This window comes from Mus caroli, unplaced genomic scaffold (assembly GCF_978045245.1).
Source record: "Mus caroli unplaced genomic scaffold, Mus_caroli_1 scaffold_12, whole genome shotgun sequence".
Lineage (NCBI taxonomy): Eukaryota > Metazoa > Chordata > Mammalia > Rodentia > Muridae > Mus > Mus caroli.
The window spans coordinates 60,175,673-60,203,070 of record NW_028227267.1 but is presented as its reverse complement, the minus strand read 5'-3'; the positions used below and the strand labels follow the sequence as shown (position 1 = coordinate 60,203,070).

General features: G+C 49.9%; 1 protein-coding gene across 1 annotated transcript; it reads left to right on the top strand.

Annotated features, from left to right (window-relative positions):
• The first annotated feature begins 2,864 nt into the window (after positions 1 to 2,864).
• Positions 2,865 to 19,726, top strand: CUNH8orf74 (chromosome unknown C8orf74 homolog). The gene is made up of 4 exons (XM_021182347.2): positions 2,865 to 2,928; positions 4,316 to 4,508; positions 17,333 to 17,748; positions 19,392 to 19,726. The coding sequence occupies exons 1-4, from the start codon at positions 2,881 to 2,883 to the stop codon at positions 19,629 to 19,631; spliced, it is 897 nt and encodes a 298-aa protein (XP_021038006.1). The 5' UTR covers positions 2,865 to 2,880; the 3' UTR covers positions 19,632 to 19,726.
• The last annotated feature ends 7,672 nt before the right edge of the window (positions 19,727 to 27,398 follow it).

The following is a 27,398-nucleotide window of genomic DNA, read 5'->3' as shown; positions in this document are numbered from 1 at the left end:
TCATTTCCTGAGTTTGGGAGTTCAAAATCAAGGTGTCCAGATTGGATGAGGATCCATCCTAAAGCTCTCATTTACCTTCACTATATCTTAAAGATCCTATGTGCAAGCATACTTGCATTCTGAAGTACTAAGGACTTCAACACAGGAAGGAGGGGGCAAGGGACACCCCTTAGTGCACAGCATGTATGAGTTGGCACACACAAGCTATGTTCTCCAGTGCCTGCATCTTTTCCCAGCACTTGCCAGGAGTTATGCTTCCCCAAATGAATGTGACTACACTGCAGGAATCACTGCTCATTTCTAATGTGGCCAAACATTTCTTCATGTTCAGGGACCATTTTTTGAGTAAGCATGTAGATGAAGAAAGGAAATACTGAGGGTGACTATTCCAGAGATGCCTCTCTGGGCTGCTTGTCTCCCATCCCAGCTACAAAACCAAATGGACACAGTCACTTTGTCCTTCCCTGGGACCAAGAAGGATCCCACCTGCTTCATAAGCTTCAAACTCTAGCAGGTTGAATTGATGTTGAGAGGATGTGCTCAGGTGGGATGGACCCACATCAGCACCACATGTTCTGCCCTTGGTGGCACTGCTTTTGTGTCAAGGAGCAGATTTCCCAGCCTCCTCCAGTCTTAAAAAAAAAAACTCTCCCATGATGACTGCCAGACTGTCACTTTCTCAGGGTCCTTACAGGAAGTGGTCATGCAGCTCACATGGGTGACAGGAGAGACATCCTGAAGCTTCGGAACCTCCACTTCCTGGTTCTGGAAAATCACTTTGCTTTCTGTGAACAAGAGCCCCTCCCCTTTGCTTGGCCCACCTCCAGATGACCTCTTTTGACCCACCAGGAGTCTCAGAAAAGCAAACCTGCAGCACTGAGGGTTGAGTGGAGCTGCTGGGAACTCTAAGCCCAAACACCAACAGCTGAATCCAGACATGCGAGGTATTCCCTCCTTGTCTTTCATCTGGGACAGTCTTGTCAGGCAGTCAACGAAGACGCAATGGCCTTGATGTCCTTCGGGAACCCATGGTGGGAGTTTCAGTCTTGTACTTACAGCATGATTCCTGATGCTAGACAGTCATCTCTGCACTCCTAATGGGAAGACAGCAAAGGAAAGGGGGAAATGGTTTTTGCAATGGTTCTCCTACTAAGCCAGCCTGGTTCCCATTGGCTACAGCCTTGATGAAGCCTCACCACGTATCTGTGTTCCAATTAGGAAGAGCGAGAAAGAAAAGGCAAAGGGTGTGTGCTCTGGCTTTGTATCTTGTTCCTAAAACCCTTTCCTGACCTTCCCCTGTTCACAGTGAGCTGGCTTCAGGTCAAAGACCTACTATGTGCCACTTAGCAGCACCTTGCTTGGAGTCTGATTAAATGCCTACAGACCATGGCCCAGCCAAATCTACATAATTGATAACACATATATATTTGTTCGGGGGCTCTGGGGCATGGTTAACATAAAAGAAAGTTTAGAGATCTCCAGTGAGAAGCTCAGCCCCCCACCCCCAGCACAGCAAGATGTAGAACATAGCCATTTTAAATTCTCCTGGCTAGAAGTCAGGGGAAGGATCAGGGTGCATTTAGAGGCAATGGGAAAAGATAAAGATCCCTTCCTCCACCCTCCCTTGGTGGTGACCAAGTATCACAGTTAGCTTTCTGTTGCTGTGATAAAACACTGACAAACCAACTTGGGGAAGAATAGGTTATTTGGCTTATAGGACACAGTCCATGATTGAGAGAAGCCAAGGCAGAAAGTCAAAGCAGGAACCTGGAGGCAGGAACTAAACCAGAGACAATGGAGAAATCGTGCCCACTGCCTGGCTTCTTATGGCTTTCTCAGCTTTCCTTTTTAAAAATACATTCCAGCCGGGCGTGGTGGCGCACGCCTTTAATCCCAGCACTCGGGAGGCAGAGGCAGGCGGATTTCTGAGTTCGAGGCCAGCCTGGTCTACAAAGTGAGTGCCAGGACAGCCAGGGCTACACAGAGAAACCCTGTCTCGAAAAACCAAAAAAAAAAAAAAAAAAAAAATACATTCCAGAGCCATCTGCTCAGGGATGGCACCACCTCTAGTGGTCTGGGGCCTCTCACATCAACCATTAATCGAGAAAATGCCCCACAGACTTGCCTATTGGTCAATCTGATGGAGACATTTTCTCAGTTAAGGGTCCCAGGAACCCTTAGCTTATGTCAGGTTGACAGAGAACCAACAAGCATGTGAGAGAACATCATTCCCAAGCAGACTGGGGCTCTGGACATGGGCAGTGAGAAAGGGGAGAGCCGTAGTTGTCCCTTAGGTTCCCAGGGGCTACCAGGGAAGGGGAGTCCAGGAGAAAGCCTGACTCCTCCCTTCTAGCATGTAGTGCTTGTGCAGAGCAATTGGGGCACTCTTGCTTAACTGCTTTCTGGGTCCTCCAAGCAAATTCATGATATTGAAAACACAGGATTATGGAAACCACTGGGCAGGGGGTAGGGGGGTGCAGGCTGGGTTAGATCCTAAATGGATGCAAGTATGTGAAGGTTGGTATGGAGATCAAGTCTGACCTGTAGAAGGACAGGAAAACCTAGGCTGTAGTTATCAGGATGTATAGAATGAAGGAGTGTGTGTGTGTGTGTGTGTGTGTGTGTGTGTGTGTGTGTGTGTGTATACAAGCATACACGCTCGTTCATGCACATAAACAGATTGACAGCTGAGGCTGACGGGAGAAGAGGGCATCCCTGAACAGATACACAAGGTGCATGGACATCCAAAGGACCAGGATGAAAGGAACTAGAAAGAGCCCAGGGACCCCATGACATAACAAAGCCAGCCTTCTTTGCCAGGGTTCCGGGAACCCAGTAAGTCCCAGTGAGGTCTCCTAGCAACTGGGAGGAGTCAGGACCATGGCACTCCTAACACCCCAGGGAGTGAAGGAAGTCTTCCAGTTTCAGGTGAAGATCTGGGTTCTTAGAGACCTTTGCTCCAGTGGATATGGTGGGGAGGTGTTCCAGTGAGGCTCGTGGATGCTGTCTCCTTGAGTGGCACCTCTAACATCACAGCACATCATCTCTGAGGGCACAATGGATGCTTGAGGCTGGAATTCCAGAGTCGCTGCTCCTGAATCTGGTGCAAGGATGCTTGAGGCTGGAATTCTAGAGTCATAGGCTGTTTGGGTCCCACAGGGAAGTCTAGGCTGTGGACCAGACAGCCTGGGATAGGGGAGGGAGGAAGAGACAGTGCCTGCCGTCTGCTACGTTGGACCCCAGCAGCCCTCTGGATCAGTGTCTCACATGTATGTGTGTGTGGGGGGGTGGGGGGCAAAAGGTCTCTTGCTGATGGGAGCTTCTGGGAGGGGCTGCATGGCTCAGAGGAAAGTGGTAAACAGAAACTACTGGGGCTAAGAACAGGGCTCTAGGTTCACTGCCATAGTGTCTGCCATTGCTCTCCTTGGTTCCTCCACTCAGAGCCTCCTTACCCCGGGGAGCAGAACTCCTGCGTATGGCAGGTCTCTACAGCTCCCTGTTTCTTGGCATTGAATGGGCTCTTGCTTCTCCTATACAACCCTTCTAGAAAGGCTACAGAACACTGAGGGGGGAAAGTTTAACCTATCAGTCTTCTCGCAGCCCACAAGAGCACCTGAGCTTCCATCAAGTTAAACATCACCTTATTAAACCTCTTCTTCGTCAGTCATTTACACTCTGGCATGAGTGCATCAGGTCAGCCAGTAGAAAGTAGCCTTGGAGAGAAATGAACATGTTTTAGGGAACAGAAAGGGGGAAACCATAGTTCAAAAGCCTGAGGCTTATAGGAGGTATACAAACCTGGGGCTGCACTGGCAAGCATGAGAACCCTCAAAGAAAGAAATGTTCGTAGAAAGAATAAATGGTTTGGGGGAGAGAGCTAAACTGGCTGAGTGCTTGCCACACAAGCACAAGGACCTGACTGAGTCTGATCCCCAGAGTGTATTTCCTAGGTACCCTTGGGTGGTGCCAAAGCTTTATACTCCCAAAGCAAGGGTGGTAAGAGGTACGGAGCATGGCAAGTCCCATGCTAGTGAGAGACCCATCCCAAACCCAAAGTGGACTATGAGTGATGACTGACAACCTGAGGCTTCCCCTCACACTCCCCCACACATGAGTACACACACACACACACACACACACACACACACACACACACACACACGTGTACCAACACACATGGGAGTACACCCAAAAGAACAAGTCCCCAGAAAAGGGGAGGCACAGCTGCCCCCACATGCCTGGTTAGTCTCAGGATGTACGTGTGACCCATGTCAATGTCCTGTCCAGTGATGACATTGTCTCCTTTACCCTGCAGAAACCCCAGGGGCGACAGCACCTGCGGAGGCTCCTGAACTGGGAGGAGTTTGATGAGCTGAGGGATGCGCGCCAGAGCATACTGCTGGACACCCTCTATGACAGCGTCATCTTTGCTGTGGGCAAAGGCTTCCCATGGGTCGAGGTGGTCCAGGTGGTCAAGTTCACAGAAGAGCTGCTCAAGGAAACCAAAGGTAAAGAGTGTCACCGAGGGCATGTGGGAGCTCTCAGGAGCCAGGGGCCTCTCCAGAGGTGCTGTGCTCAGAAACAGTACAGCCCTGGGCTCTGCTCCCCACCCCTGATCTCCATGCCTGCACATCTAATAGCACTCCACACTGCCCCCCAGATGCTCAGGGCATTACTTTCCTTTGCCCAAGTGTATCAACACCCTCCCTGGAGCCTTTCATGACCTGTGTCCTGGGACAGCAGGTCAATTCCACAATGGCTGTGCTCCTCAGAGGGTGTCCTTTCAGAAGTGAGCTGGTCACTGCAGGACCACTAAGGAAATATAATGACTTAATTACTAAAAGTGAAGAGTACATTTCCCTCTGTCATTCTTCAGTGTGCATCACACCAGGGCATCTTTGGGTTGCGCTGTATTAGAAGGTTTGGCTTTTTTTTTAAATCGCTATTTGAGTTGCTGGCTTAAGTTTCATAGGAATATCATTCAATGATTTTGGTTTGAGATTAGGGCAAGTTTTCTACCAGTTCCTGAAAGGGCCCTGGATACACTTCTGTCATTTTGGACTACGTATTTATTTGAAGCAAGTATTCACAGCACTGTGAAGTCAAAATATTCATTGAATCTGAAAAACGTTGAAAATATTCTATATACCACAGTATCAAATATTCATCCAAAATTTCTTTTTTTATATTTAAATAATCAAGTAGATTGTTCTCATTAATATGTAAATTTGATGTAATAGTTAATCAATTGTAAAATTGCATCTACTGAAAAATGTCTGAAATATAATATTCATAATGGGTAAGTGTTTGATATGTGCTCCTACTTTATTTGGCGACATAGCTGGAGTTGTGTTAAACTTGGAGGGCATAAAGCTGGGGATGGTGTCGAACACCTTGATCTCAGCACTTGAGAGGCAGAGGTAGATGGGGACTATGAAAGCACGTGGCCAGCATGGTGAACGCAGTGTACACAGTGAGTCCCAGAGCAGCCAGGGCTACAAGGTGAGACTCAGTCTCAAAATAAATTTGGTGAGGGTACAAAAGGGTCACAAGTGGAAAGCACTCCAGAAGCTGTGCTTGGCTGTAAGCCGGAAGACTCTCGCCAGCATGGCAGCCAAGTGTTTCCATCATCCCCACTGCTGGTGTGCTGTTCACCCTGACAACCTCACCTGTTCCCTGAACCAGCCACGCATTCAGAACTCTGGGCCTTCTGTATGATTGTGTATGATTCACTGACTTCTGTCTCCGCCGCTTTGCTGGAGCGATGGAGTGTTCCGCCTCAACTGTGCCCAACAATAGTCCTGATCTTGGTCTCCCTTTTCTCTCCCTTCTGGTCACATCTGACCCAGACACCCAGGCTCACTGATGGGTCGTGATCCCAAATGGGAAACCTGCAAAAAATAAAAATAAAAATAAAAATTCTTAAAAGTTGGGCTAGGAAAACTGTTTCGTTTGATAGGTTGCTTGCTGACCCAGTGTGAGGACCTCAGCTGGGGGCCTCAGCAACCACAGAAAGGCAGGGCTTTGAGGTGTCTGTCTACAACCCCAGAACCAGGAGTTAGTGAGTAAAAGGTTTGGAGTCAGGTAGATCCTAGGGACTTGCTAGCAAAATGGTAAGATTCAGTTCAATGAGAGACCTTGTCTCAAAAAGATAAACAACTAAGAAAGACATCCAGCATTCATCTCTGGCCTCCATACATGCACGTATAGGCCTGCACACCATGAACACATGCACATGTGCACTCGAATGCACACACACACACACACACACACACACACGCCAGCTCATGTGACCCTGTCCACTTGGCTCTTAAAAGAGCTAAAAGCCTGATAGATACACTTTCTCTTTCACAAATGCAATAAAGACATCTCTCTATGTAGTAAGGAGGTGACTGCACTTCCACACCGTGCACAGTGTCTCTTGTGATGATCACACTTCAGGGGCCAAATCCATGAAACGCAGGAAGCTGATCAGAAGTCTCTATGCCACTCACCCCTTATTGGACATGAAGCAAAGCTGAAGTAGACAGAATTCCGAATAACAGAAAATTAACCATATCAACAACTTAAAGTAGTGGGAGGAAGCTGAAAGGAATGAACAGAAAAAAATTGCAAGCCAGAGGCAGCATTTGCTCTGTTAAAAGTCTTGAAGCTGGGCTGACTTGGACAGTCACTGACCACACTTTGAAGTCTTTTATCAAAGTGAGTTGCTGCTTTTTTCCCTACAGCTGCTAACCTTTTAAACTTTCCCTATGGTTCGAGATAAACCAGACAAGCATGGTCCATTCTATTATGGCCCTCCAGCATCACGGCCTGGTATTGTTTCCTGGGCATGGAGATCTATCCTACCAACTCCTTGGGTCAGATGGAACCGGTAATCAGACAGTAGTGCTCTTGCATAAATGTCTTTTTTTTCCTGTCCCACATAATTATATTTGAAGCAGTCAGTCATTCTGCTGGCTTCTTCAAGTGAACTTAGCCTTCGCCTATTAGGAGCTCCTGGGGTCTCACCGGCAGAGAAAACACCAATGCAGACAGAGGGTGTGTTTGTTAACTCCAGCTTTGTCTCTGCACACCCCTGGCCAGTCACTGCTGGATGTTCTGTGAAGTGCACTGGACTAAGTGAAAAGCTAATGGCTCAGGATAAGGAGCCAGACAAGGTGTTGGTTATCTTCCTTTCATCTGCAGATGAGTTCAGGTTATGGGTCAGCACAAAGGAAGCCCAGGAAATCTCCAAATGCCTTCTAATCCAGCTGCCATGGGCCATGACCTAGCCTGGTAAACATGCACACAAACACCACCACCTACCTGCATGAGTGAAGAAAGTGTGCACTGTCCTGATGAGGGCACCCGAGTCTCCATCCTGCATCCTGCCCCAGCCTCTCCTAGGTACATCACACCAATGACAGGTGTTGGCATAGGATGCAGGCAGTGGGGACCACAGGTGGGCACCATCAGAGTTTCTGTTCCGGCTGACATCCACACTGGCTGCTGCTCTTCTTGGCAGGTGACTTTCCTGGGGTGCTTTGTTGTGGGTAGCCTAGGCTAAGGATGGTTGCACGACAGATGAGGGCATTGGCAGGCAGCGTTTAAGGAGGGGCTGTGTTTGCACAACAGTGATTCAGAGCCCTGCCAGGATGGCTGCCAACTCAGCTTATCTCCTTGCCCAATCGAGCCCAGCTCTGGGAGGGAAAGGGCGGCCCTTTATTCAAAAGCATAAGCTGATTCCATCCTGGCAGAGGGCTCCCAGGATCTTCTGGCCTCGATTCCAGGCTAGAAGAAAGAGGTCTGTACTTGGCACCTTCTTGGGCCAGCCTCCGGGAAGGCCGGACAACTCACCTCCAGCTGCCTCCTGGGCTTAGGGTGAGATCATCAACCCGGGGGGTCAAGTGGCAGAGTTCTTCCAGTCAGGCACATCCTGGTGGAAGGAGAATGGCAGGAAAGGGCATAGGAGGCTCAGGAGAAAAGAGGGAACTACAGATATGTGGCCGCTCAGGAAGCCATGGGCAAGAAGGAGAGATGAAGCGAGCTGGGGTAGCCTGGGTCACCTCTATTTCATCTGCAGCAGCCCCTGCTCTCTGCTTGCCTGGAGGACTCTTCCCCAGCCAACTACCTGCTTCCACATTTTGTCACCACAACAATATGGACACATGAAGTGGAAGACCCCCCTGTCCTACTGCCTGGCCACAAAATCCTGGGGCTGGGAGGAAGGCAGACTAGAGAACCGGTTGATAGAGGCAGAGCAGAGTATGTATCATGGTCCTGGCATCTGTAGTTCCACCCATGCCACTCCTGATTCTCCAGGAAATGTCACCAGGCCACCAGAGGGTGGGAAGGCAGTCACCTGCCTGTCCCCAGCAACCCAGACCTGGAGTAAGCAATGACTTATCAGGCTACCCAGCATGGCTCTTCCACCCAGGCTACTCATGGCCAGGCACAAGTTCTGTACCCTCATCTGCAGTACCCAGGCCAGCAAAGCAGAGAACAGATGTCATTTCCTGCTGCCTGGGACAGACTGAGCAGGGGCCTCAGTCCAGGCTAGGATAAAGATATGAGATAGAGTTAGTTTCTTTGCCAAGGTTTCCACCGAGGCCTTTGGTGGAGATGTGAAATGTTTTTGGGACAAACTGACAACTCTCACTTCAGACATTCCTCTGGATGAATGGCACACTTCAGGCCACCCTTGCAATGGCCATAGACCATAAAAGTCAGCAACATTCATCAGATTCCTTACTGTTTTGGAGGCTGCAAGTCCGAGAGGCGGTATTGGTAGTCCTGTTTCTAAGACTATTCTCTTTGACCGCTAGCTGCCATTACCTCCCATGTCCTCCCATGGTCCCCTTCTGCACGTGTCCACTCCTTCTCATATAAGGCCTTGTTCAGACTCTATGACATCATTTAACCCCACCTACTTTAAAAGCCTTATTCCATAAACAAAACAAAACAGTTCAAGCTCTTTGGGGTGGAAGTTAGGTATTCAATGTATAAATTTGAAGAAGAAAGCCAGGTGAGGTGATATGTCTATATTATGACATATGTCTATAATCCCAGAACTTGGGAGCTAGAGACAGGAGGTTTTTGAGGTGGAAGCCATCTTGATTATACCACAAGAGTCCATATTAAAAGAAAAGAAGAACCGTTCAGGGTGGGTGAGGGTGAGATACTCAACCACTGTGCAAAGTGGGGTCACTGCTAACTATGTCGGCAGGATTGCCGCCAAGACATTCTTGTTCCCTGGCCTGACCATTCATCCTGGCAAGAGTAGCTAGGAAAAGCCTAGCGTTACTTGTGGCATCAACCATCTTCCCTGAGGTCTGATACGAAAGGCAGTGTCTTCAAGGGGAGACATTGAGGCCCAGGGAGCTTAACTCTCCTAAGAATGCACCTGGGGTAAATGGGTTCAAGATTTGAATCTAGGTCTGTGTCTGACACGCCCTACCTGTTGACGTTGCATTTGGGTCAAGGACCTTGAGCACATGCAGTGGATGGCAGGCCCGAGAGGTAGACCGGTAGCCTCAGAGAGACCCCTTCCTCAAGTGGAATGGGAAGTTGGCATAAGGGCTGGGTTAGATGCCTGGGTATGTGCTTGTAACTGGGTCACCTGCATGAGCATGGGGACTGATACCAGCCACCAGCAGGAGGAGTTCAGAGGAGTCTGTGTCTCGGGCCAGACTGAAAGAACAAACTATGCACGTCACTTACGGACATATGTGCAGGTCACCTGCCGGCCGGTCCTCCAGCTCTTGACTGTGATCCTTTCTGTCTTATTCCTGTCTTTCCTCAGCCAGCCGAAGCCCCAGCATTGAGGGGAGAGCTGGTGTACAACGTATCTGATTGGCAGACTGGATAGAGTCATGTTCTTGACACAGGAGGACTATTTGGGTGTTTTCCTCTCAGACAGGGGTGATAGTTAAGATGTTGCAGAGTTGGGACTCCCTTCCTAAGCTGTGGTACACTGCAGAGCATGGCTCCCAGCCCCCACTGCAGCCCATTATGGCTCAGGGGACTGTCAGCTTCGTGGAAATCCCCCACAGCTTCTTAGTGTGGAAAGGGATCCAGGAGGCCACCTGATCTATTCCCAACCCATCCAAAGGCACACTTTAGAATCCTCTCTCTTGCCACCCATGTCCCATCTCCCACTGAGGCACCGGATGGAGGTCACTCTGTGTCCAGGACTCAGTGCCTAACCTGGTGCCACACCTCTAGAGATACACATTCAAGATTATCCCCAGGGAGGTACTGGTGGAGACCTAAGGAGGAGGACAAGGATGAACACACACGAGCACATGATTTATCACTATGGGAAGCCTTGAGACAAGTCACTCTCTTTGGGCCTGACAAGGCAAGATTTTTATTGGCTCCATTTTCCAGATAAAAGCACTGATTTCTAAAGAGAATCACCAGTGCGAGTGAGGACACGCTGCGACCAGGTGTGAGCCGCATCTTTCTGACTCCTCAGCCTGGGCTCTCACTGAGCCGATCTGCGATCTGCAGAGAAGTCAGACTCTGAGCTCAGCTCCCCAACGTCAAAGCCATCCTGAGCTCAGTGTGGGGGAGGCACAGTGACTGTCAACCATGGGGGTGGAAATGACTGATATGTGGTTGGTCCTCAATCCTAAGGCCAGGGCACAGGGGACGTTTCAGCCTGGCAGCCTACGAGGGATCCTGAAGGTCTTCCCTGGGGGTGGGGGGTTGGAACCAGACTACCCAGTCTCCTGTCCCTGCAGGGGGGGGGGTGGAGGGCGCATTCCTCAGGGAACTACTCGCCCCAAAGAGAAAGGGAGCCAGCATCTTAGAGACCTAGGCATAGACAGATGACATGGAAATGGGGCCAGGCAAAGGTGGAGACATCTCACAGGTGTCATCTAAAAATGCCATGTGTTCTCCCGCCATTGGTCAGCAGAGCAGGCACAGTCATACTCCCAGGGCAACCGCAGAATGATGTCTCCTGCCCTGGCTTATCCCTTCCTTTCCTCAGAGACTGTGGCTAGCTACATTCAGAGACATTTCTAACCACAAGAAGCCTCAAGGGGCAGGAGCAAGAAGTAGAAGAAATATGTTCCTTCCCCAGGTTAGGAGTTGAAACTGACTCCAATGCTAGGCTCTGGTCCCTGGGTTGGGAAGGGTCCCATCTTTTTTTCTGGACCTAACTTTATAGAACAAGGTCCCTTGGTCCAGATAGATGATTTGAAAGTCATTGCGTTCTCTCCACCTTGTTGATGACTAGGCTGCTCAGTTTCCTTGGACCAGTTTATTTTTGAGGTCTTTGGCTCAGACCCTGCATCTCTGAGATAGTACTCACTGCAGAACAACCTTCTTTCTTGCATCCACCTCTAAACGTCTACAAACGGAGCTTGAAGCTGCTTAAGAGACAAGTGGCTTGGGTTGAATTCTGACTCTGCCAGTCCTCAACTGTGTGTATTTGAGTGAATCTCTCAGCCTCTCTCTGAGCCTCAACGTGCCCCATGGGTCAGTGTGAGCCTCCCTGAGCTGAGAGGGGATTGAGGGGCCCAAGTGACACAGGGTAGATATGATGTGATGCTGTGTCCTCCAACCCTGAGGATAATACTGCCTTGGTAGCCACCGCATGGATTTCAGATGCTGCTGAACACAGAGTGGAGCTGGATAGAGGGTGATGAGCCTGAGCTCCCGTCTGCCTTCCTCTTCTCAGGCCAGCCTCTGCTACTCAAGCACTGGGAAAGTCAAGTTGTCAGGTTGTGTCCTGGCTTGACTCTTCTGCCTTGGATCCAAAACAAGGCAACCAGACTATCGTGTTGGAGACACCTAAGTCATCCGGTACCCATCCAGAAAGATCAGCCCCTCTTCACCAGTCCTAGGTCCTCCCCACCCTCAGGCTGGGCTCCTCTCCTGTGCTGCTTTGGAGACGGCAGTGCTCCCCTTCCAGGTCTTTTATGCCCAATGCTGGAGCCAGCTCTTGTGTTGCCATCGGCAGATCCTCCCCCACACCCTTCTCCCATCATTCCTCTCCTCCTCCACTCTGCTCCTCCTCACAGGTGTGGGCCTCCAGGGGTTTGGGGACAGACTTCAGGAAGTTCCCAGTGGCCAATGCAAATGAAGGCCACTCCCTGTTATTGAAGAGCAGTGTGCAGGCCCAGCTCTGCCTGCCTCTACCAGAGACTTCTGCGGCTTAATCCCTCCATGCTGAGTCACTAGGACACAAGGAGCCAACTGTGCACCTCACAGCAGCGAGGGACAAGGTCTACTGAGCCCAGACAGTGTCTCTGGTGGAGTTCAGAGTCAACTCGGGATTCTTGTTGACCCAGGCAAAGGCTTCACTACAGTTTCCTTACCTTTCAAGAAAGCTGCATCAATCTCAGGAAGATTCAGACATGGCTGGGCCTAACAGATGTCACGATGCAAATCTGAATTCTGTGTGTGGCTGCTGGGGCTGAAGAGGACGAAATGGCCTTGGGGAAAGCAGTAGACATGGCCACCCACATAGAGGGGCAGGGCCCCCATGCTGTGCACTGCTGAACCAGGCCAGGCTGCAGGCAGAACAGAGCACCTTCTGGCAAGTTCATCATGAGGATCCTCGAGAAGTTCTGACTGATGGCTTACCTCATGAAGGTTCACCACTTACAGTGATTCACCCAGGCCTGCAGGCCAGCTTTAATGACTTCCTGGCACTCACCTCGGACACCTGTCTGGTGGTCCCTCGACTTGGCTGTCATTCTCAGTCTGAAGCCCACTCAACCTCCTCTTGCTTCACTACCCGGAGGGCCCTGGAGCTACACTGTAGCGCTTAGCTGGGAGGAACTTAAGGATTCTATGTGTTCCTTCAGCTTGAGGAACCCCTCACCTCCCAATCTTCGGCATCCACACACATCCTCTCGCCACCCCTTCCGTACTTCTTGCTTTTCTCGTCCTGGGCCTTGAAGGAACTGCAAGTGTTTATACTTGCATCCTCATCTCTTGACAATTTGCAGTATGCATGTGCCCTCAAAGTAGCCAAGACTGCCTATTTCACGTCATTTTTTCAACCACTACCACCCTCTCCAAAAGATGAACTGAATTTGTCAATATGCCTACAAGTCTGAGCAGCCCCAGACTCACGCCCATGTAGGAAAGGCCCCAGCAGCAGGAGGGTGATGACCTGGAAGCGATCATGGAGAGGAGAGGCTCTGTGTTCCTGCTGGTCACCTTGTAGCCAGAGGCTGAGAACTCCTGGCTTTGATCCCAGATGCAAAGAAGAAATTCTAAAAGCAGCCCTGCCCTGGGAACCAGTCCTCACCTTCTGACATGGATGAGACAGGGCTGTGTTTGTAGGGAACTATCTGCATTCTAGACAGTCCCAGGGATTCTAAAGTGCAAAACTGAGAGGCACAGTCAAGGGTCCCACTGGGTCTAGTCCTTCCTTTCCACTAACCAGGATGTCTGTGATGCTCAAGAAACCCAGAAGGAAAAAAATTAATGCTAAGGATCAGGGTTGCTGGCAGAGCTCAGCTTCAGAATATAGTTAGAGATCAATTTTTTTTTGTCCCATTGAAGGTGTGTCCCCTTGACTCATTTGGAGTTTTAATAAACTAATATGCAAGAGATAGGAATCTAGTTTCGTTCTGCATGTGGATATCTAGACTTGTTAGCACTGGGTGCTGAAGAAGCAGTCTGTTCTCCAGTGTATTCTTTTAGATTCTCTCGCCCTAGCTGCATGGGTTCCTATCTAGGTTCTTTGTCTTTCCTTTGCTTCACTGTTCATGTATTTGTTGTGGAGTCAACGTCAGAGATGCACTATGGCACTAAAGTGGAAGCAATAGTGACTAGGAAAAACCACGGGACAGGTGGAGAGGGAGGGGTGGGAGGGGGAAAGGCAACAGGATGAGAGATATTCGAAGTGTATTATGTGCTTGTATGAAAATTGCTTTATGTAGCCCAGTACATAAGATTGTTAAAAAGAAAGAGGAAAGAAAAGAAAGTGTGTGTGTCAGAGGAACACAAAAGAATAGCAAAAAAGAGGCCAGGGAAGTTGGATGCTGTTAGGGTTTGAATATGTAGTGCCTTGCACAGGCTTATGTTTTGACTACTCAGTCCCCAGCTCTGGCCCTATTTTAGAGGCTGTGAAGCCTTTAGGAGGAGCAAGTAGATTGGGTGGAGGTAGTCACTTCAAAGGAGAGGGCCTTTGAAGGGGATGTCTGCCTTTGGTTCCACTCTCATCTCACTTCCTGAGTGCCACCAAATGAAATAACCTCTGCTCTGTACTCCTACAGCACCGACTGTCCCATTTCACCATGCTTCTCCTACTGTGAAGGACTAAAACTGTAATCCCGACCCAACCTTCCAGTTGCCCCTGTCAGGGATTTAGGTTACAACCACAAGAAATGCAGTGGATACAGGTGATAGACACAGCAGAGTTGCTCAGGCAAGTAGCCGCAAAAGAAGACACAGCAAGATGGAGCCAGGCCAGTACCCAGGTGAGGTGCCAGCTGCTCCGTGGAGCACAGATGCTAGCCTCACTGTGTTCCCAGGGGATGCTGCTGTTGTCCATTGGCTGCCTTTGCAGTAGAGGAGTCTTCTATACTCAAATTCCCAGCTCAGACAAGAATAGGGTAGCGAGGGACACTAGACATTGGTGCAGTCACTGTTCCCCAGGTGGCAGCTGCCAAGAGCCTCTGGTTGGTGAACCAGATCAGTGCTTGCTCCAAGCCAATCCCTAAGCGTCAGTTCCTCTCTCCATCATGGCCTGCTGCTCCTGCTCACAGATACCCCACTCCCACCTCCAAAAACTCATTTCTGCTCACCTCGAATCTGCTGCTCAGATGTCCCTAAGTGTCTGCTCCTAATATTTAAGCCATAGCGATTGAGCATGGCCCATGGGTCCCTTCCATTTGCTTGCTACCTCCTTTGCTGCCAACACTTGCTACGGTCTATCTGACTCTACTGTTCTGGACCCATCTTGCCCCCAACCTGAGCCATGCTGTTGTTTGCTCAGCTCTTTCTCTCCACACTGGACTAACCTCCCTCCCTAGCCCTGCCTCTTTTAGCCAGAACAAAGCTGCTGGCCAATCCCTTCTTCTCAGAGTGCAGTCATCTGAGAGTTCCTCCAGCCCAATCCTTTCCTTGTTGGACACCATGGCATTGGCTTCTACTTCCCACTCTTCATGGGTAGAGGTGTGACTTTTTAATCATAGCACTACCAGCACCCAGCACAGTACCTTCTTACAGGATGGGCAGTGGCTGTTCATAAACTTGTCAACAGATTGACAGATTGACAGATTGACCTTGGAATAAGGGCAGGAGGAGCTCAGAAGGAAGTTGAAGATAGGAAGGGTGAAGACAGGAAAGGAGAGAACAGAAGGTGGGGGTTGAGGGAGAAAAGAGAGATAGCAGAAGCAATGAAAGAAGGAGGGAGGAGGGAGCCAAGGAGGAAGGAAAGAGGGAGGCAAACTTTTATCAAATGACCTCTGTATCATCCGTGGCTCTCTGCCCTGTAGCTCTAGGAGAGGCAAATGCATATGTTAGCTCACAGGAAGCTCCAACAAGCCTTTAAGTAAATATATACAACCCACAACTTTACATTCAATGGAAAGTTGCTGGTGCCCCAGCTAGGAAGGGTCAGAATGAGTGTCTTGGAAGGACACTCATCCAAGCCAGGGCCTTTCCCTAAGACAGAGCACAGCTCTTAGAATTGAACTTGTTCTGCTCTGCTCTGCTCTGCTCTGCTCTGCTCTGCTCTGCTCTGCTCTGCTCTGCTCTGCTCTGCTCTGCTCTGCTCTGCTCTGCTCTGCTCTGCTCTGCTCTGCTCTGCATGAAGGGGTTTGCCTACACCCAGCTTCAGCCTGTAGCCACCTCCCTTCCCACTCACCTGTGGAGCCCGGGCGTTAACAGTCTAAATCTGAAATGTCTCCTAAAGAGTCGTGTTTGGAATGTTCACTTCCCAGTGAGTCACGGTGGACACTTTAGGAGATGGATCTAACTGGCTGCAGTACTGAGCATGGACCTTTGAAGGTGGCATCCAATGCCTGTCCCAGCACTGTGCTCTGTCTGCTTTCTGGTACACTCTCACTTGACTAAACTCCACTTCACACCTATACTGTCACAGTTACAGCCTCAATGCTCTGCCTTCCATAGCTTCCCCACTGTGACAGACTGAAAAACCTCCGAAAATGAGCCAAAATACAAGAAGCCCTTCTTCCCTTAAGTTGAATCTGTGGGGTTTGGTACCAGCCACAGATGTAAAAATACACCAGACAATCTCCCCAGAGCCCCTAACGAGGCTCTCAGCAAAGCTGGCCCCTGCCTACCTGCTGTTTTTAAAGCAACACTACCTCTTCCCTTGGTCCTCAGTTTCATGAGATAATTAATGGTCAATATTCCCACATGGAACAACACAGCCCAGAGAAGTCCAGAGTAGGTGGAGACCTAAGATGGCAAACTTTCAACATGACCCTATGAGCAGAGCCAAGACACCCATTTATAGAAGGTGGGGAAGGGCAGAGTGAAGGTTCCTCTAAAGCCAGGGGAATAAGGGATGTTGGGAAGAGTTAAAGAAGAGATATGCTGAGTCACCCCAACTTTAGGAAAAAGCCAGGCTCCTGCATCCAGGACTTGATTTCTATAGCCACTAAAGGGACTTGCATTCTAAGCATGTGTGGCCCTGCATTGGCCTCATACAGAGGGCAAGGAGACACATGACTAAGCTCACTGTGTTTAGCCATGGCATCTATGAGAACTGGCTCTCCTGGTTATATGAGGGTTGTGTTCTTAAGCCATATCTTGCTTGCTCTGCCTAAGACATGCACAGCAGTCTGCCATGACCCTTCAGGAACCAATTCCTGTGTCAAGTCCTGGCACCGCCTGAGTGGAGGTCTGCTTCCAACCATTGCACCAAGGCACCTAGAGGGCTTGGGCATGGGGAGGGATGGGAGAGAACTGATCTCTCTCCGAGCTTCACCGTTGGTGTTCTCAGAGCTGACTCTGGGTGAGGTGAACCCTATTTGTCCAGCTCTGCCCCCAAGTCCCCATTATCAAGGTGACCTGGACACATCTCCAGTCACCACCTTCTCCACAAACAGCAGAGACCCCTTGTTGCTCTGCCTTTTCCTTTCTGAGGAATTGAACGTTGAAACTGTGCAAAGCACAGTTGGAGCAAGTCAGAGCAGGAGCCTAAGGACAAAAAGGATGAAATAGTTCCTAAGAGAAAGTGCAGTAAATACAAGTTACCATGGAAGAAATGCATGGGAAATGAGCCGCACTCCAGAGCCCTTGGGAGCTAGTGCGTGGTGCTGGAGAATCAGAGTCAAGATGCAGGCTCTGAGGTCGAGCCTGGGTTCACAGCCCAATTGACACTCTGTACTCTACTGCTCTTTCCCCACAGGCTGCTCCATCACAGAGGCTGTGACAATACTGGGGAAGAAGCTCCGAGATTACCAGAAGCAGTTTAATGTCACCCACCTGCTGGCCCTCTGTGACTATTCCCATAACACTTTCATCAGACACTATAGACTCTACCAGTATGTCCTGAGCCAGGATCAGGAGGTCAACCTGACAGTCGCTCATGAGCAAATATGTGCACCACCCCAGCCCCTTCCACTGACGGACGGCACAGACAGGGATGTGTGGAGGCATGAGCAGCAGGTAGCTGAGCTGAGCACGGCTGAGGTGGAGAAGCGCGCAAATGTGCTGATGCTGAAGGAGACACTGCGCATGGAGCAGGCACAGATGCTGCAGAAGGCCTTTGGGGTTGAGGAAGCTCCAGGGCAGCTGCAGCCCCATCCAACCCTGAGGAAAGAGGTGAGGCTCTGCCACAGGATCTCTGAGACACAGCAGGCAGGACTCACTCCCAAGCCTCCTTCACTATGTGCACTGGTAGTGAAGACAGAAGGCCACATAGGCATCTAGCATTTCCCACAGACTTTGCATGCACATCATTGCACAACATTCCTGTAGAGTAGAAACTCTGTCCCCATCTCTGTGGTGACATAATAGGGCTAGAGAACATCATTTTCCCAATGCCACCAAGCTATGGTGGAGTAGAGTTCATAGTGGGTTGAGGCCTGCTGACCCTGAAGTCTGAGTTTTTCCCATTGTTGTTGACTGGACACAGATACCACTGAGTGTGTCATCAAAGTAGCATGGCTCTCTGAGCTGATGGGAGATATCTAAGTGCCCTTTGTCTGTATATCATTAGGGAGAACCAGGATTTAGACAGTTTGTTGTGAAGGGTTCCATTGTTGTTTGGTTAGTTTGGGCTTCTGATTTGTCAGCCAAAGAAGTAAATATTCCTTTAAAGTTCAAAACTATGTATGAGAAATTGCTAAAATAATAATAACCTAGCAGGTTGGATGACACTCATCCAGGGCCAAGGCTCCTGGTACATGGTAACAGGACAAGACCATGCGATCTAAGTACATGAAGACAGCCAACACAGGTAGCCAGGCATGGAAGTGCACATCTACCATCCTAGCACTCAGGAAGTAAAGGCAGGGGAATCAGGAGTTCAAGGCCAATCTTGACTCAGTCACAAACAAACAGACATCTGGTGGGAGTTGAGGAAGCTCAGGAACAGCCTGTCTCCAGGTCCCTGTCCCCAGGTCCCTGTCCCCAGGTCCTTAAGGGACCTTTCTCTATGATACCTTGGAGTCTGTAGGCTAGGCCAAGGAAAGGCTGCTTGATAGCAACTCCTGCTCCCAACACTGCTCCACCATGCCTTTCAGATCCCTTTGACCTTCCTTAGGGCTCTCTGGCAGAGCTTGGGCTCCCTCGCACTGAGCCCAAGGGAGACATTTGACACCCAGCACCACGTGACAAGTACACTTCTTTGCGGAGTCCAATCTTTACCTAATGCTGGGGAAGAACATTATTTTTATATTGAAGTAAAATTCAGGGAATACTCTGGGATGAACAGTACACCAGATTTTAAGTACATATTACAAACAACAGCATACCCCCAAAATATATCCTTCATCATCTCCAGATATCACGCACAACTTCTCCTTTCGCATATCTCTAGGACACTGCAGGTCAGGAATGTGAAAGGGGTCATAGTGTGTCCTGTTAGAATGGTAAATGGGGGCTGAGCTCATATTCTTATAGCTGGCTGGTCGGGAGGTAAGTCTACTCTCTAAAGCTCTGTCTGTACCCTCCAGTGTAGTGACTAGAACTGAGAGGTACATGGGAGGAGCTTACTATGGCCACACGAATTATGAGTTGTCACCGGCTTATGGTTCCAGAAGCATGTGAGGGATGAGTGACACACAACAAGGAGATTGTTACCCTGAACTTGACAGTGGGAAGGGCGGAAGCAGTGAGCTGCAGTGAGGGAGAGAGGTGTGTCCAGAGAAGATGGCCACCACCAGGAAGAGCCAGCACTGACAGGAGAAGGAGGATGAGCCTTGGCTGTCCTCCAAGCATGCTCACTGGTGTGTATCTTGCAGGCTCTGGAGCGTCTGGTCAGTGAAGCCATCCATATCCAGATTGCGTGCCTGCAGGAGCTTCTACAGTACGAGATCCAGGCAGCCTTTGACATCCTGGACCTGAGGCTGCAGAAGAAAACACTCAGTCTCAATGCTCCTCCACCCCCGCTTCCCTGTATCACCACTGGCCCAGCAGCCTTAGAGGACTCTCCTAAGGCTAGTAAGGCCAATAAAGGAAAGAAAGCCAAAGCTAAGAAGTAGGAGGCTGGTGACTACCACTCAAGGACACGCGAGAAAAGCAACTTGGGGCATGCTCAATATAGACCAGAGGCTCCTAGTGATTAAAAGGAACAAAGTGACTGCCATGCTGTCTCTGTCTTAGAAACCAGTGTGTGATTGGAGAAGGTAACCGATTGGCTAGGCCAGACCTTTCTTTCAGTGGGACCTTAGAAGTCCCCTGAGCCAATAACACCCTGAGGTTCTCTTTTCCTGCATGTTCAGCAAGCGGTGAAGGTCTTCCAGAGGATGCTAGGAGAGAGTGCAGGCAAGGTCAAGGACCTGCTCACAGCCAGCTAGAGACAGAACTTAAGAAAGGGTCCTGGAGCCAGTGCTCAGGGTTCTGTCTGGATTCTTTCCCTGGGGCACTGTGCCTCCATGCAGACAGATACAAGTTTGCAGCTTGCCTCCATGCAGACAGATACAAGTTTGCAGCTTGCCTCCATGCAGACAGATACAAGTTTGCAGCTTGGTTTGACAGGAGACAATAGCTCAGTTACATCACCCTACCCCCCCACCCCCCCACCCCCCCCACCCCCCCACCCCCTCATGAATAGACCACCAGCTCAGGCAGATTCATCCAACTCAGCACCAGTCAAGCCAGCCTGGAGAGGGCAGGTGCTCCAAAGTAGTTCTTGTGGTCCCAAGTCTACAAAGCAGTGACAGAATCCTTTAACTCTCTGGGGCTCCTTCCCCTCACCCAGAGAGAGTGGGGTCCCACCAGAGTTTCAGCCATGCTGTAGGTGGGGTGTTAAAGAATGGTGTGCAGTGAGGGGGCTATCACTCCATTGGTAGAATGCTTGCCCAGCATGCATGTGACCCTGGGTTTGATTCCCAGCACTGTGTGAACTGGGCATAGTAGTGCACACCTGCAATCCTGGCATTTGAGATGTGCAGGCAGGAAATCAGAAGATCTGGGTCATCCTTGGCTACCTAGAAAGTTTGAGTTCAGCCTTGGATACATGAAAACCCTGTCTCAAAAATATGGATGGATGGAAGGAAGAAGGGATGAGATAAGAATCTCCTCCCTCTGTCCCTAGAGATTGAGAAGGACATGAACCATCTCAAAGGCAAGTGCTCTTCACTGTGGCCTATGGTGAGCCATTATCTTCATCACAGGGAAAGCTGCACTGCTCTGCACTGGAAGCTTCACCCTTATAAGTTTCATACTCAGGGGGAAAACAGGCATGCCCATCCCTGGCTGACTCTCACAGGCAAAGTAGGCACCAGGATTTGCATCTGTGATGTGGGTTTCAGGGAAGAAGAGACTGTACCTCCTTTCAAGTTCTTTCTGGATCTATGATCAGGACAAAAAGAGGGCTTGGGTGTTAGATTCTGGCAATGGACCCTGAGCTGCCTGGAAGCAGCCCCAAGTAGGATTTTCCAGCATGGTGGGTGGACACTAAGCAGACAGTGGACTGAGGGTTCTTCCCTGAGCCACACATGCACACACCAAGCTGTGAGGAGCCTGAATAAAGAGCTGGCCTATGCCGGTATAAACCTGGAACAGTGTGGGGGTCCGAGGATGGAGTGGTTACAGATTGGTATAAACCTGGAACAGTGTGGGGGTCCGAGGATGGAGTGGTTACAGATTCTGCTTTGTTGGGGACAGTCCCGGGTGACATCTGCTGGGCCCAATTTACTGCTTGTTCCCATGGTAATGGAAGCCAGGAGACTTGCTTTAAAAGATGGCAGGCTTGGTTGGGAATCCTCTACTTGTCCCAGGTTCAGTCACCATACCGTATGTGGTGGGGACATTGTTATGATCTGAATCTAACATGCCCCTGCCAGGCTACTGTTATGAACCCTTGTTGACCAGGGAGTAACACTACTTAGAGGAACTGTGGAACCTTTGGGTAGCAGGGTCTAGGTGACAGAAATATGTCCCTAGAGGTAGGCGTTTAAACCTGATATCTGGTCCCTGCTCCTGATTTGTCTTTCAGCATGCTGCTGTCACCACGACCTGTGCCCCTCAACCATGCTTTCCCTGTAATGAAGGACACAGATGCTAAATAAACCTTTCAACTCTAAAGTTGTTTTGCCCGTATTTTGGTCACTGCTGTGTAAAAGTAGCTAATACATGTGAGGGCAGTCATGGCATGCAGTGAGTGAGCTCTTACCTGGTCTCAGTACCTGAGAAGACACCGGGGTGCCGGGCCTCCCCTCTCAAGCCTTCCATAACTCAGTGGAACACTCCATGGATAGTCTGTGAGGCCTCCCTGGCCTATCAAGAGCAGGCCAACACAAGCAACCACAGATAGGCAGCTCCTCCCCGTTAGGGCGGAGCCCAGAGAAGGCTCAGGGACTGATCCTCCTGCCAGCTGTTTAGTCCCCAAGCCACTGTGCACTGTAGGTGTGGGAAGCCACCAGCCAGCAGGCTCCAGAGCCTGTGGGAAGGGTGGAGAGATGAGCCAGGTGCTTCTTGTGTGGAAGGTGCAGACGTGGACGGAAGGACTTGGCCCTGGGCCAGGGTGGGGGTGGCATGATAAACCCACAGCCATCCACTTACCTCACTGCTTGCCGTGACACTTGACTTTTCAGTAGAGCCTTTGGCGGCAAGAGATTTGATCAAAGAAGAACCTGCCTGGTAAAACGTGATTGGTTTTGAGTCAGAAACTTTATGTAGCCCTAAGTATCCTGGGACTTCCTAGTAGACTCAGCTGGTCTCAAACTTGTGGCGATCCTCCTGCCTCGGTCCCTTGAATTCTGTAATTAGAGGCACTCTTCACCACACCTAGTCCAGATGTGACTATCTCGGCTTGGCTTCTTTCTAGAAAGGTAACGGCAATACCACAGTATAAACAAACTCGATATCGGGTATACCAGGAAAGTCACAGCAATATCCATGGGTACAGAACTCAGAGAGTGCCAAGCAGCTAAAGACAGACATCTCAGGAGGTCAGCAGGACTTTAAGGCCATCTGGAACTTGGAATTTGACACACAAGGAGCAAGTGACCATGAGGCAGTTCTGGGGTACTTGCTCTCTGTGGATTCCTAAGATGTCTTACACAAGCTGCTCATTGGACATCACTGACTCAAAAGACCTTCCCTCTCGGCAAAGGATGCCAAGTGTTCTGTGCTGATAGCAGCTTCAACAGAAAGCACAGAAGGTCAGTTTTGTACTTCCAGGAGACACAACCGAGGCAGAGCAGAGCCTCAGAAAGATTCATTCCAATGCCTTCAATATTGTGAATGGTGTCAGAAATTCAACCAAAGTCTAACACCCAGGGCTAGGGTAGGTGACTCAGTAAAGTCCCTGCTGTACAAGCACAGTATGAAGCTGAGTATGGCTTGTAATCTCAACACCAAGAAGGCAGAGACAGGAGGATCCCTGGGGGTCCCTGGCCAGCCAGCCTAATCTACTTGGCAAGTTTCAAGACAGTGGACATCCTGTCTCAAGCCAATCAACCAACTAACCAATCAAACAAAAAGAACAGAAGGCCCCTGAGGCTGAAGTTGACCTCTGACCTCCACAGGTATTTGCATCCTACCCTACATACACAAACATGAACCCCCACATATAGAATTCAGCAATTACTAATGATAAAAGTACTTGTTTGGGGGGGTGCTTATCACCACGGGAACAGGAAGCAGAATTAAGAGAGAAGAGAAACTGGAAACAGGAAACTGGAAAAGAACAGGACTCCACCGATGACACTGCCAGAGGCTGTCAGTGGTCCCTCAACTCTTCACCAGTATTAACTGAACACTTACTGCTACCAGACACTCAGGGACAGCTTTTCCACTTTTGAGTTGCTTGAATTCTAAAGCAGGAAATTAACCAATGATAAAATAAGACTCCTGGAAGTGCCTGAGGCTGTTCACACTGTGGCAGATCAGGAAAGAGAGAAAGCAGGACCAAGGCTCGGGCCCAGTAGCTGGGGATCATCTTCAAAGTTCAGCCACCAGCAGCCAACCTCAATAGTCAGGCCCTGCCACCCAACAGCCATAAACAGATACACACATCAGTGTCATCTTGGGTGTCAGTGTGTTCAAAGCCGAGGCTGTTTAATGCCTACTGTATGCCAGACACTGGGGTGTGTCTTACAAAGAAACAGAAAAATGTCATGCGTGCTCTGGGGGGGGGGGGACATTCACTGTAGTGTTCATGGGAGCTCTTCACCAAGGTTCCCCCCTCCCACAGGGTGAGAGAATTCCCCAAGTAGACCAGTCAAAATAGTGACCCCAGTAAATGGACCAGGCAGGGGAACAGGACCCAAACTGGACCAATTAACAGACCTCATCTTGACCCATCCACCATACCACCAGACATGGTGATGAACCTAGAGATTTTGCTGCTTGAAACAGACAGGACGCATTTCCTCTAAGTTGTGAGGCTCAGAGGATTTTAGGACCAAGGCAAGCTCGTGACTGAGACTCAAGAGGGAGAGAGGGAAGAGTCCAAGGTGAGAAAGAGAGAGAAGGGAGAGCTCTGGCTAAGAGATTACATCTTTAATCCCCCACGCTGGGAGAAGCACCACCCTGTTGCTCAGTGGTTTGGCTGTGTGAGCCAAGGCACACACACCCATTATCTGACTGAGGTCAGTGGGAAGGGCCGGGAAGGATGCAACCGGGACAGATAAGGAAACTGAGGCTCACAGGTGAGATGATTGCTCAAAGTCACTTGGCTAATAGAGGGTGAAGCTTTGCAAGGAGCAGCCAAACCTCCCACTAGGCTGCCTGGGTGACAGCTCCTGGGCCGCTGGCAGCCTCACAGATGGGCCCTCTAACCAAGACCACCACCCTCCCAATGTGAGCCATAGGCCCAATGACAGAGACTGTAGATAGTCTCCATGGAAGTAGCAAACTATCCAGGCACCGCTGCAGTTCCTATCCTCTGGAACATGTGCACACGAAGTCAAAAGGAAGGTCAGAACAGATGGGACAGAGCTTGCCTACACCCCAATAGCAGACCCCATTCGCTATCAAACACAGAAGTCCTAGCTTACATGGATCTCTGATGCTCCTCACAGAGCCCCTGAGCAATGTCTAAGAAGTTCCTGACACTTAAAGGTTCTTTTCTATCCCAAGGGGTGAAGTACAGCCTCCAATGGCAGTGCCCAGCCTTGAACTAAAGAGTTGGGGAACCCATGTCTCTCCCAAGACGACTACTGCTCTGACATTTTAAGAACATGGTTTCCAGTCATTGCTCCGTGAGAACTGGGCCACAGGGTTGCTAAACCTGACCCAAGCCTTAGACATGATGAGACTGTGCTATCTAGGCCCCACTATTTCAGAGCAGGGCTCTTGGGTTGTCCTTCCTGTGGGTTTCAGATTTCAAGTAGAGCCTGGAAATACTGTTTCCGTTGGCCCTCCACACAGGAAATGGCATGGCTGAGATCGCCCGGAACCTAGTGTGTTTGTGATTCTCTCTCTCTCTCTCTCTCTCTCTCTCTCTCTCTCTCTCTCTCTCTCTCTCTCTGTGTGTGTGTGTGTGTGTGTGTGTGTGTGTGTGTGTGGTGTGTGGGTGTGTGTGTGTGTCAGGGCTGCACTGGCTGTGTTTTGCACTTTGTGTTCCCACCAATGTAGTGCACAACTAGTGCAGCCCTGTCACTGGTGCCTGGCAAACAATTCCAGATCTCTGGTTTTCAACAAGCATCATGGCTACACAGTATAGTAAGAGTTAACATGAACAGCTTGCCTCTGCTCCCTGTAACATCTGCCCAGACAGGTGAACAGGGGCCAAAGCATGCACTTCTATACGGCTAGTCTCCAGAGCTGGCAAGGTGGACCTTGCCAGGTGACACTGTTAGCTGGCAGCTTGTATTCTTACCCCTGGGGCTTCCTCACGGCATGGAGCTGGGTTCCAGTAGGAGGAAGAAGTTAGCAGACACTTCCATGGGTCAGAGGCGAACACCCCCACCCCCTGCTTCTACCGGTGCTTCATTCCTGTTAGTTGCTTTTGCCATTGCTGTGCCAAAACACCCTCATGAAAGCAGCTTAAGGAAGGGTCTATTTTGGCACACGGTTTGAGGGTACAGTTAAACATGGCAGAGAAGCCACAGCAGCAGCAGGGTCGTGTGACAGCTGGTCACATTGGATCCACACTTAGGAAGCAGAAGGGCAGAGGGTATGCTGGTACTCAGCCTGCTTCCTCTCTTTTATTCACTCTGGGACCCCAGCCCACGGAATGGTACCATCCACATTTAGGGTGTTTCTTCCCACCTCAACTAACGTGTAATCTTGAAACTCCTTTTCCAGACATGCCCAGAGGTTTGTTTCTAAATCTCATTAAGCTGACAGTCCAGATTAACCATCACAATTCCTGAAGTAGTTTCAGGCCAGCCAAGACTCAAGGGGGGCAGGCAAACAGACACAGCCCTCAGTGCAGGGCGTGACAATCACATCGAGCCATCTGTAATCTGCCGGGCTGGCACAGACACTGGATAAGCGAGGAAGCAAATTAGCAATCAATTGAGCAAGCAAATCTGTGAATGGGAGCCACCGGAGGACTCCACGCATGGTCTCTCTGCTCAGCTCCAGCATTCTGCTTGGGCTCTCGGGAGAAGATATTAACACTAATTTGTCTCAGACTGGGTGGTTTCCTTTTTTAATCTCAGAGTTATGAAATAGCAAAGCTGACGGGATTCTCGGGGTGTAGAAATCTACTTCAGCCATCTCCTAGCTGAGTAAAATGCAGAGGGGAAAGAATTTGCCTCTGGCATCCATGGTGGCTGTTGGCCCATGTCTGGGATACTCCAGAGCCTCTTCCCAGGAGTCTGCTGTTTACAGCATGGGAGTCTGCCTTACCAGTCCCTTGTGAAGATTCCCTTCCAGAAATCCCCCTCAGTGCCCTGTTGGGGACAGTTATTGAGACATCTCTAGAACCCCAACACAGGAGGAACCAAGGATACGGAAGGAGCTCAGACCAGGAACTCACAAAGCCCCTGTTTGCAAGGCTTCACATTCATTCCAGGGGTGGCCCACTCGTTTGCCAATCACGTAGTCGTATGGCTTTGATAGACACACCTATGGTGACCACACAGGCACTGTGTTGTTCCACATTGCACAGTCCAGGGGCATTTGTATGTTTGGGCCCATGAGCATCATGGGGAAATCATAGAATACAAATAAGCCCTGGCTTACGTTGAGCGCCTACTAAGCAAGGCTCTGATTTAGTCTCCTCCATTTATGGATGAGAAAACCAGATCCAGAGATGTTGAGTAATCCTGGCTCTGTCTCCTTGGTTAATACTTCATCTGCTGGGGCCAAACCAGACCACCTACTCCTTTCCCTCAGTCAGCCAACCTGGATGTCACAGCCCCACTCTACAGGGAGATCTCAGGGAGTTCTGATACCTTCCACTGGATCCATGATGTGGCAGAGCTGAGGGAATACTGGTCACAGAAGCAGGACTCGGAACAAGAGAGACATAGTAAGCAGGGGTGAAAATGTCTGGGAGCTGAGAGGTTTGAGGGAAGGTTAGGCATATCTGAGGTATATGCAGCCACACACTGAGCAAGCTACATGGTATTGCATGGATTTCTGGAGAGACGTTCTAATCAGTCCAGATCGAAATAGCATTGAATGGCCAAAGAAATGATTCTATTTCAAGTTAGGTGAACCGGTGAGTTTCCTGGAACTGGTGAGTACAGGCACATACGGGCAAAGGGTGACATACTGGCGTATGGGTGACTCAGAGGTAGCTTTTTCACTGGAAAGGTCACTCTAGCATGAGTGACCACGCTAGAAAGCTGTGTTAGTGGAGCCTCCCGCACAACTTGTGAGCAGCTATACCACTGAAGTGTCTC